Source organism: Nelumbo lutea, chromosome 6 (genome assembly GCF_056320005.1).
Source record: "Nelumbo lutea isolate HS-2025 chromosome 6, American lotus-T2T, whole genome shotgun sequence".
Taxonomy (NCBI): Eukaryota; Viridiplantae; Streptophyta; class Magnoliopsida; order Proteales; family Nelumbonaceae; genus Nelumbo; species Nelumbo lutea.
Window position 1 is genome coordinate 36138380 of NC_142689.1, and position 11126 is coordinate 36149505.

The 11126-nt window shown below is 42.0% G+C and overlaps 1 protein-coding gene and 1 long non-coding RNA gene across 3 annotated transcripts; both read left to right on the forward strand.

Annotated features, from left to right (window-relative positions):
• The first annotated feature begins 536 nt into the window (after positions 1–536).
• On the forward strand, positions 537–2504 carry LOC148848535 (protein RGF1 INDUCIBLE TRANSCRIPTION FACTOR 1-like). Of its 2 annotated transcripts, none has more exons than XM_088950807.1 (4): positions 537–972; positions 1100–1297; positions 1470–1685; positions 1837–2504. In XM_088950807.1, the coding sequence occupies exons 1-4, from the start codon at positions 970–972 to the stop codon at positions 2059–2061; spliced, it is 642 nt and encodes a 213-aa protein (XP_088806933.1). In that variant the 5' UTR covers positions 537–969; the 3' UTR covers positions 2062–2504. The 2 variants fall into 2 exon arrangements, with proteins under 2 accessions (XP_088806933.1, XP_088806934.1); XM_088950808.1 differs by having other exon boundaries at positions 606–972; positions 1818–2504.
• Positions 2505–4372: 1868 nt separating this feature from the next.
• Positions 4373–6783, forward strand: LOC148848536 (uncharacterized). The gene is made up of 2 exons (XR_016100974.1): positions 4373–6587; positions 6684–6783. It is a non-coding gene; the product is annotated as an uncharacterized LOC148848536 (long non-coding RNA).
• Positions 6784–11126: the final 4343 nt, after the last annotated feature.

An 11126-nucleotide genomic window follows, 5' to 3' on the forward strand; every position in this document is an offset into this window, starting at 1 on the left:
TAACACCAATAGCCGCTAAAAAAGTTGGCATATGCAGGAAATAGGAGAGAACAGTGTGCTGCACATACCCGGCTTGGTTCGGGAAATTCCAAGGCGTTGTTTTTGGCTGGTTTCATGGTTTGGGCTCAAAGATTCTCTCAGTCACATAAAATTGGGTCGTTTTAACTAGCATTTAATGGTCATGGGCGTTACGTTAGAGGACGGTGACACAGATGACCTCTATCTCTATGTAGTGAACAAGTCAACAGATGAACCGCAGCCGTCCAATCTAATGATGTTGAATTTAGCAAACAGTGTCAGATTTTATTGGTGTGGGCCCTCGTTTGATTTGAATGGTTGTGATTCATCAGGCTGTCTCTCCACCATAATTACAGGTATGGTTTACTAACAGACCGAGACCGTATTAATCGGTTGAATTACTCGCAAACGAAAAAAATTAAGAATTGATGTCATTTTGGTCATTTTGTTTAGTTTAGAGATACTGGGCCCCACTCTTATAGTGTAGGTTCATATTCCTGTTAATTTTTGGTTTGGTTGAATTTTCATTCCAAAATAAAACGTAAGACGGTAATTATTTAATAATTCGATAAGGAGGTAGGATTAAGAAAAGAAAGTAGGAAGAAAGAAACATAGAGGTCGGTTGCTTGCAATCAACGTATCTGAGGTTTGGGTTCGGAGTTAGGTTCGGGTGATGACTTTAAGCGGATAAGAACGACCCCAAACCAAAACCATCCGACGCCATCTACCACCATTACAAGAACCCTTCCCACCACTTCTCCCCGCTCTAATCCTTGAGACCTCACACCAATCTGTCCATCTCTCTCCTAGTTTCCTCTCCAGCTCTCCTCACCTCTCTCTCTCTCTGAAATCTTAGACTGAACAGAGCATCTGCAATTCCGCATCTCCAAACTGGCGTTCGATAATCAAGAATCCACGGTCAAAGAAATCAAACCCAAGAACAGAAGAATCATGGTAAGCACATGATCATTATACCTGTTCTTCTACTAATGACGTCGAAGTGTCATTGCTGTTGCTTTGGTTTTTCAGTTGATTTGTTTAGTAGTTTGCTTGACTTGCTCTGCTTCTTCAATGGAATCAGGGAGCTGGAGGTCCAGAAGACGATGATAACGTGTGGCCACAATGGTTGCGCCCTCTCCTCCAAACTCCTTTCTTTGTTCAATGCAAGCTCCATGCTGATTCCCACAAGAGTGAATGCAATATGTATTGCTTGGATTGCATGAATGGGGCTCTCTGTTCTCTTTGCCTGGCTTATCACAAGGACCACAGAGCGATTCAGGTACATCTCGTCACTTATAGAATCTATGAGTTGTAATCTCGATGGAGTTCTGTCTTCTCTTCGTATATATGTCCTAAATATTTTACCTTCATTGGGTCTTCGTTGTTATCTCCCACCATAAAATTGCTAGCTTTTGATGAGGGTGCTCTGGTTTCTCGGTTCTTCTTTATAGATTCGAAGGTCGTCTTACCACGACGTGATTAGGGTTTCTGAGATTCAGAAGGTCTTGGACATTAGCGGTGTTCAGACCTACATTATCAACAGCGCCCGAGTTGTGTTCTTGAACGAACGTCCTCAGCCCAGGCCGGGCAAAGGGGTAACTAACACCTGCGAGGTCTGCGAGCGGAGCCTCCTTGATGCCTTCCGATTCTGTTCTCTTGGCTGCAAGGTAAACACCACAATACACCATTTCTTTCAATTAAATTCCGGGAGATATCTATTTAATAGTCGAGGAATCAGAATTTCCTATTGTCGCCCATTGTTCGATTAAACCATTAAATGTAAAATTAAATTGGCATAGTTTGCATATTGGTTTCCAGATTGTCGGAACTTCCAAGAGCTTCCAGAAGAAGAAGCGATCGCCGGCGACAGCCTCGGACTCAGAAGACTCGTACAGTAGCAGCAGCCATGATCACCAGAAGTCCAAAGTCCGGAGCTTCACCCCTCCCACACCTCCACCAACGGTCGCAAATTACAGAACTGCGAGGCGGAGAAAGGGAATTCCCCACAGAGCCCCTTTCGGAGGACTTATCATAGAATATTAGAATTACTAGTCAGTACACAGTATTAGTAGGATAGTATCAGTTAATTACTGAAATATCCAGGAATACGCAGTAAATTATAAATACTAAAATGTAGCACCCCTCTTTTAGGCTTTCACACTTTCTCTTAACTCTGTGGGAGCCCAACAGCACTAAGGAAGCCGGTGTTGGGACCTGATGTGAAGACTCTCTCTCTCTCTCTGTTGTATATAGAAACAGTCTACAATAGAAAAACTGAAAAAGTTGGAAAATTAGAGAAAATAAAAAGGGATGTAAGGAGTTAAAAGTAATTAGGTTGATCTACAGGTACCTAAAAGGAAAATATATATACCTAAGTTTTGATAGTGGATTAAATGTAAATATATTTTGTGACTAGGGATGACTACGCAATGATAGATTTGTCTATAAATGGAATGAAAATATGGAATAAACGAGATTCACGTTCATCTGTGTCTTTGCTGTTACATTGTATCATTCCTTTTCTCTGTGAAGTGTTACTGTATTTTTGCTGTGGCAGCAGAAAGGCGGGCCACGGTGAAACGTGGGTCCAGCGGGGCCGCCGACTTGCAAGAAAAAGTTAAAAACCGGAGGGTATCCGCTGTTCCACGTGGAATGTTTTCTTCGACGAGAGAAAAGTTGAGGTGTCCGAATTCTCCGAACCGAACTCGCCCAGCCGCCATCGGCGACGATTCATCGGCGTGTAATGCTTTTTTCTCGTGTAAGGAAGTGGGTTGGTATCTCCTGTTTTGGGTACTATTGAGCGTTTGGACATTGGACGGTCGTTAGGAGTCAGGGCATTACTCAAGTTGCGGAAAGTGGACCCGCCCCACTTTATGACTTTGATCATTTGGCGTTTGCGCGTGTTTTTTAGTGGTTATGCTTTCATGCTAAGCAATATTATATTATGCATTGAATCGACTGACGATTCTGACCGTCCGATGGAAAAGGATAAGCTTCCAATGGGTAATTGAATTGTAGGAGATGCAGTGCACCGAGGATGGAAGCCTTATTGCGAAGCCCATGGATTTGATGGTTCTGATGAGCCCATAATCTCACGAAGCCCTCAGAACGTGCCACGTGGCTTGCTTTTTCTGGGAGTTTATATCTAGACACGTGGAAACTCGAATGTATGATTTATGAAACATGGCTGGTACCGTTTAAGTTACTGGTATTCCAGGTAAAGCGTACTTTGCTAAAGAGATAGAGACAAGCAGGACCCGAGAGGCCGAGATATGTCGTCATCGTTAGCGTGGTTCCAATAGTTTCCTCAAAAAATAAAAAATAAAAAAATGGAACGAACGACAATTCTGCTTCGTTCGTGTTTTCGGTTTTCAGCCGTCCTCAACTCTTTTTTTTTATCCTTCACGTATGCCTTGTGCATCAAAGACTAAGAAATTAATAAATTCCCAATCTTCAGTCTTCAGTCTTCTCTCTCAGTCTCTCTCACGGGTCACACAAAAAGAAAAAGAATAAATTAGTCGCTTAATTCCTTTTTATTAGTGGTGGTGATGGTGGGAGCACATCAGTTATCGGATATACTTACTCAGCAAGTGGGTGAATATGTGAGAACTGAGCATCTTAAGTTGCCGGCTTAATTTGGTTCCTTGTTCAAGGCCATCTCACCTGCTTTTCAGTGTCTCAACTCAAATCATTTCCAAGCTTTTCTACTTTAATTACCGCAAGTTGTTCCTTCCTCCTCATCCTCCACTTGTTACTTGAGATAAGAGGGGGGTCAATTGAGTGGGGTCCCACTCTTAATTGGATTTGCCTAAGCCATGATGTCACATAGCTATTAGCCCTTTATCTGATAATGCCCGCCTCTTTCATGGCCACCATGGCTTTCATGGAGTGATGATACGCCACATAAGACCTCTTTCACTCGTGGCCCACCATAGCAATTTGCCAACACCGAACACTATTCCAGGGGTGTAGACTGTAGAGACTTCTACTTGGCTACTTGTTCTCTCTCTCTTTCCCTCTCTCTCTCTGCCTCTAGAATATCCTAGGTTAAGGGACTCCTAATCAGTTGTGCCACGTGACTCCATTTCCATCAAATGTTCAGATTTTGTCCCACCCACTAACATGCGGAATAGTGTGATTACTTCAGCCTCTTTTAAGGGTCCGTTTTATTGCGTGAGCTGTCAAACTAGAAGAATATCCCTTAATTCAAGGGACAATTCTTATCATGACTGTAGTTAGTCATTCCTTAATCCAAAGGATAATTCTTACCGGGATAGTTTGTATACCACAAGGAAAGATTGAATAGAGTTGGATATATATATACTCATTAGTGTAAATAACGAATGCAAGAAAAAAAGGGAAGAACAATATCTTTTGTATATACAAGCTATTATGGTATCAGAGCATATCGATCTGTGACCAATTCGTCTACCTTGTCTTTTGCATTTCGAGCTCATTCATCTGCTGCTCTCGATCCTAATAGGAACCACCAAGATCAGAAACGTCGTTCCTGTAATCCAAGCCGCTTTCCCAGTGCTCTTCAGAAGCTTCTTCATTACGAAAACTGCATCAGACGCCACTGCTTTTCCTTGCTAGACGATGGATGATTAAGTTATCTCACTGCGAGTTGGTCGATTGAATTCGACAATCTCTGCAACCGGTATACCCATCTCCTCAAGAAGTCTCCTAGCAAGACCATCCATGTCCATTTGCTCAAAAACACAATTACAGCCAATCCGAATAACATCGAGTATATGCTGAAGACGAGGTTTGAAAATTACCCAAAAGGGAAGCCTCTCTCCATTATCCTGGGTGGCCTCTTGGGTCGTGGCATCTTCAACAATTTTATTATATACTCTTTCTCTTCATTCCTTCCAGTAACATCAGATGCAGCTACGCAGGAGTGAGTGTCCTCTCTTCTTCTCCTTTATTCTTGCAAGATTATTGCGTACCTTTGTTCTGATGTTTTTGTAGCGAAATCATCCACCACGACCTCCACATCATATACTGCACCTTTAAGCTTGGCCAGCCAATCTATGACCTCAGGGTCTGTTGGACACTGAGACGCCATTAGCAAGGACGCCTTTCAGCAGATACAACCATGTCCGATTTAGAAACATCAGATCCTTTTGGGGAACAACGATCCAACCCTACCCTCACCGAATTGACTACCAGAATGGTTGAAATCCTGCACAGACCGATCTCAACTACAGAGACTCACGCGGCTCCGATTGGCATCAAGGTGGATGGCACCAACTATGCTCTTTGGTCCTAAGTTGTTGAGATGTATATCTTCGGCAAAGACAAATTGGGATATATTAATGGCGAGCTTCCCCATCCTCCTCAAACTGACCCAACCTTTTGGAGATGGCGCACGAACAACGCTATTGTCAAGGGCTGGTTAATTAACTCCATGGACATATCCTTAATCAGTAACTTTATTCGATTCCTTTCATCAAAGATGGTGTGGGATTCTGTTACTACTACTTACTTTGATGGCAGTAATACCTCGCAAGTATACGATCTCCGACGCCATGTGACCCGCTTGTGACAGTCTGGAGGATCTCTTGAAAAATATTATAATGATCTCCAAGGTTTGTGGCGTGAAATTGATTTTCATTGTCCAAATCCAATGGAGTGTGTTGCAGATATTCAACGTTATAATAATATTCTTCAAGAAGAGAGAGTATATATTTTCTTGGATGGCCTTGATGACAGACTTGACAAGATTCGAGCAGATGTACTCTAAATGCATCCGTTTCCCACTGTTGAATAAGCATACGCACAGGTTCGTAGGGAAGCTATTCGGCAAAAGGTCATGATCACCGGTAATAATACTGAAACTCCAGGATCTGTTTTGGCCTCCAAAAGTGTTAAAACTGGACAACCTACTTCATCCTCAACGGGCTCTCTTTCTTTGAGCAACGGAATATCTGGTATGTCCTCTAAATCATGAACATCTTCTGATGGAACTAAGTGTTCTCATTGTGGTAACTCGAAACATACCCGGGAGAATTGCTTCAAACTACATGGCTACACCGACTGGTGGCATGAACTCCAAGCTCGAAAATGTCAAGACAAGGCTAATACTGGTGGTAAGGCTGCGATGGTAACAGCCTCAGGTAACAAGGAGACGTACTCCTCTCAGACTCAGGAACAATCTTTCCCATAACACTGTTGATAGCAATGCATGGATACTTGACTCGGGGGCTATTGACCACATGACCTATGATGCTACTGATTTTTCAAAAACTTCACCACCAAGACGGACTACAATTGCTAATGCCAATGGGGTTGTATCTCCAGTCATAGGAGCAGGCACTGTGACCTTGTCACCTGCAATATCCTTAAATAACACTTTGCTTGTTCCCTCTCTCTCCCATAAATTACTATATGTTAGCCAAATTTCCACTGATCTAAATTGTGTTGTGCTCATCTATCCTACTTTTTGTCTTCTTCAGGATATTCTCACCAAGGAGATAATTGGGTGTGGTACTAGGAGGGGGGGGGGGGGCTCTACTACATGGATGATCTTAGTATGGGTCAAGCACATCATGCACATCATCAAGGTAACACCAAAAAGCAATAGATTTGGATCTGGCATCGCCGGTTGGGACATCCTTTATTTGGTTACATGAAACATTTATTTCCATATTTATTTACAGATATGTAGCCTCGTGATTTTCAATGTAGCACTTGCATCTTAGCGAAGAGTCATAGAACTATCTATCCTTTAAGTATGAATAAAAGTAAAGTTCCATTTGCTTTAATTCACTCGGATGTGTGGGGGCCATCCTTGGTAACTATGGTGCCTGGGTTTCGTTGGTTTGTAATCTTTGTTGATAACTGCACTCGCATGACATGGTTATATTTGCTGAAACATAAAGATGAAGTGTTGACTGTATTTCAATCTTTTCATATGATGGTGAAGACTCAGTTCTCAGCTAAAATTTAGGTTCTCAGGTCTAATAACGGTGGGGAATATATGAATCGACGGTTTCAAGATTATTTCCGGATTCATGGACTACTTCATGAGACTTCATATCCACAGACTTCGCAGCAAAATGGCATTGCTGAGAGAAAGAATCGGCACATACTCGAAACTGCTTGTGCTTTGTTACTTTGAGCACATGTACCTAACCGACATTGGGCTAATGCTGTTGCTACTGCTGTGCACCTCCTTAACCAAATTCCATCACGAGTCTTACATTCTAAGACACTATTACAAGTTCTTTCATCACATGTCTCTCTACCAACCGTGTTGATGATTCCACATCGAGTTTTTGGTTGTGTGGCATTTGTACATCTGCATAAAAGTCAACACATAAAACTTGATCCACGTGAAATTCGATGCTTATTTTTAGGGTATGCATTACATCAGAAAGGATACTGATGTTATGATCTAGCCACCCAACACACCTATGTTACCATGGATGTCACTTTTTTGGAATCTGAAACATTCTACTCTCCTTCCGAATCCAATTCTTCTCTTCAGGGGGAGAGTCAGACTGAAGAACAAAATTGGTTTCTACCCGACTGGCTGAATAATAGTGCTTCAACAAAAATGGTGGATAATACGAAACACTCCAGACCAGAAATGGTGGTGAATGAGGAACCTTTTACAACTGATATAGTTTCAAGAGAGCATCTACAACACCAGAAACATCTACATCGCCACTTCCAGCAGAAATAGAGACCCCAACCTCCACAGTACCTGAAGACCCATCTCCTGAGAATATTCCTGAAGCAAATGAGAACACTCCTGAGGTAAAATCTTCTACTACACCTTCAAGCTCTAATGATATGAATACTTCTGTTGGTTACACTTTACCTTTCAGGCATAATCGTGGCAAACCGCCAAATAGATATTCTCCAGATATTGAGAATCGGAGGTCAAAGTATCCAATTGCCAATTATGTATCAACAAAGAAACTCTCCAAACCTTTCAAAACATTTGTGCGAGAATTATCTTAAAATCATATTCCCACCAGTGTTCAAGAAGCTTCGACAAACCCGAAATGAACTCAGGCCATACAGGAAGAAATGAAGGCACTATTGAAGAACAAAACATGGACTCTTGTCACCTTGCTCGAAGGGAAAAGACTTGTAAGGTGTAAGTGGGTATTTTCCATTAAATACAAGGTGGATGGGTCGATCGAGAGATACAAAGTGAGGCTGGTCGCGAAATATTATACCCAGACACATGGCATAGATTATCAAGAGACATTCTCACCAATGACCAAATTGAATATGGTTAAGAGTTTTATTATCTCTTGCAGCAAACCTTGATTGGCCACTGCACCAGTTCGATGTAAAGAACACTTTCCTCCATGGTGATCTTGAAGAGGAGGTATACATGGACATCCCACCTGGTTACACAGCGAATTCCAAGACCAAAGTTGTGTGTAAACTACAGCGAGCCCTATATGGACTAAAACAATCATCGTGGGTATGGTTTGGGCGGTTTAGTCTTGCAATGAAGAAATATGGGTTTCAACAAAGCAACTCAGACCATACACTATTTCTAAAGCACCGACAAGGGAAGGTAACAACCTTAACAATATATGTGGATGACATGATTATCACAAAAAATGATTCAGGAGAAATGACAACACTTTAAAAGCAATTGGCAACTGAGTTTGAAATGAAGAACTTGGGAAGGCTCAAATATTTTCTAGGAATTGAAGTTGCTAGATCAAGGCAAGGTATATTTCTGTCTCAACAGAAATACACCTTAGATCAAGGCAAGGTATATTGCTAGATCATGACTAATGTTCTCAAAGAATAATCATCTAAAGATTGAAGGCAATATAGACGCAGATTGGGCTAGAAATATCTTGGATAGAAAATCCACCTCGGGGTACTTTACATTTGTCGGTGGGAATCTTGTTACATGGAGAAGCAGAAAACAAAAGATGGTGGCCTTATCAAGTGCTGAAGTTGAGTTTTGGGGAATGGCTAAAGGTCTTTGCGAGCTTCTCTAGCTTAGAAGATTAATGATGGAAATCGGTTTCTCCCCAACCTCTGAGATGGACCTATTCTGTGATAACAAGGCTGCCATAGATATCTCTCATAATCCTGTCCAACATGATCGAACAAAGCATGTGGAGGTGGACCGGAATTTCATCAAACAAAATATCGAAGATAAGATCATTTGATTTCCTTTTGTCAAGTCTGAAGACCAACTAGTAGATATACTTACAAAAATTGTATCCAGTAAAAACTTCTACAGCTCACTTGGCAAGTTGGGCATCCAAGATTTGTACGCGCCAACGTGAGGGGGAGTATTGGTGTGAGATGTCAAACTAGAAGAATATCCCTTAATTCAAGGGACAATTCTTATCATGACCGTAGTTAGTCATCCCTTAATCCAAGGGATAATTCTTACCTTAGGGGTAGTTTGTGTACAACAAGGAAAGATAGAATAGGGCTGTATATATATACTTATTCAGTGTAAAGAACGAATGCAAGGAAAAAAGGGAAGAACAATATCTTTCGTATACACAAGCTGTCACGTTTGGCATATCTTTTCGTGTGGTCTTTTAGTTGTTTACAAGCCAGAAAAAATCAATTTTTAGTCTATTTCCATTTGGCATATGAAAGATTTAGTTGTTAAAAGACGGAATGCCAAAAAGACTCAAAAAGTCTATTTTGGGTTGATTTTGGGAAGCTCCAAATGAAGCTTCTTGCATCTTCTGCGTTTTATTCTCGCGCGGAAAGACATGCATTTTCCAAACGTGCTTCACGCTACTCAGATCTTCATACAAAAGCTCAATGCATCTTTTGATTGTCAAAACTACCAAAAGATCTTCCCAAATGGATGCACCAAACGGGCGCTAAGTCTAACAAGGCTCGGTTATATCTGGTTTATAAAGTTGGAATTGACTAACCCAATATCACGGAAGAAGGATTAGCGGAATGTTCAGTACGATGTGGAACCGATGATAATTTTCCATTGACGGTAATAAAATACATGAAATCTGCACGGGCCCATGAATTTATTACTATTGTGGAATATTATGATTGGTTCCACAATGAACAGACATCTTATCTAGTTAAACTAAATAAAATATCACTATGGCCTTACATGTTCAATGGTCAAAATTCAAAGCCTTTGCAATGGGGCAAGTTCAGAAGTGTTTTGTAAAACATGTATAAAACACATAAAATATCAATTATCCTTTACATCAAGTTCAAAATATTATTAAATTCAACACTTAGTACATAAAATTTATATGCTTTCCAACACTATGCAGATTAAAAAGGGTAGGATTTAGCCTAATACGGTACAGATACCCCACTAGGATGGCAAAATTGCCATCCTCAATTCTCTGTTAAAGTAAGGCTAAGGCCATGTTTGTTTTTCCTAAAGTGGAAGGGGGAAAGTTTAGTCAATGGGCTAATTTACTTGTTGATGGAGGGAGGTTTGGCCCGACCCCTTGGTCGTGCGATAGGTGGAAGCAACCGAGAGTGACCTGGCAGGAGCGCCAGCTCAGCATGGCAGCGGGCCCACAACCCGAGCTCCAAGAAAAGGAGCCCCGAGCTCCCCCAAAAAAGGAACCCATGACCCGAGCTCCCCAGGGAAGAACCCGAGCTCTCCCTTAGAGGCTCTGAGCCTTACAAGGAGCGCGAAGGGCAAAAACCCGAGCTAACCCACCTCAGGGCAGTTTGGGCCACACTTCTATTTGAACTCAAGACTTCACCTCGCACACCACTTCGGCTCCAAGTCGCCTGACTGAAAAACCGTACTTGACGCCAAGGAAGCCCGTACACAGAGGCAGTGCACTTGACTGATTAGGGGTCCGACACATGACAGTCGCCCTCCAACGACCACCTGCCACCACCATCTCAGGCATGGCAGAGATGGCCCTGACAAGGAAGACAGTGATGGTTATGACACCCGAACTGGCACCTGGCAGAGGTTATGATAGTCGAACTGGCATTTGGCAGAGGTGATGACACCCGATTTGGCAGAGGTGATGATACCCAATCTGGTAGAGGTATGGGAGTGAGTGTACCAGGGTGATTATAAAAGGCTCCCTTCCCCCAAAGAAGGAGGTATGTGATTTTTGTGCTCTCTAGTCTTGAAACCCATTGTTTTCCTTGCC

What these genes read in the sequence shown, in the direction of transcription:
- LOC148848535 (XM_088950807.1), top strand. An exon ending in AGGACCACAGAGCGATTCAG is followed by an intron (nt 1,298 to 1,469) that starts GTACATCTCGTC and finishes TCTTCTTTATAG; the next exon opens with ATTCGAAGGTCGTCTTACCA. An exon ending in TCTGTTCTCTTGGCTGCAAG is followed by an intron (nt 1,686 to 1,836) that starts GTAAACACCACA and finishes ATTGGTTTCCAG; the next exon opens with ATTGTCGGAACTTCCAAGAG.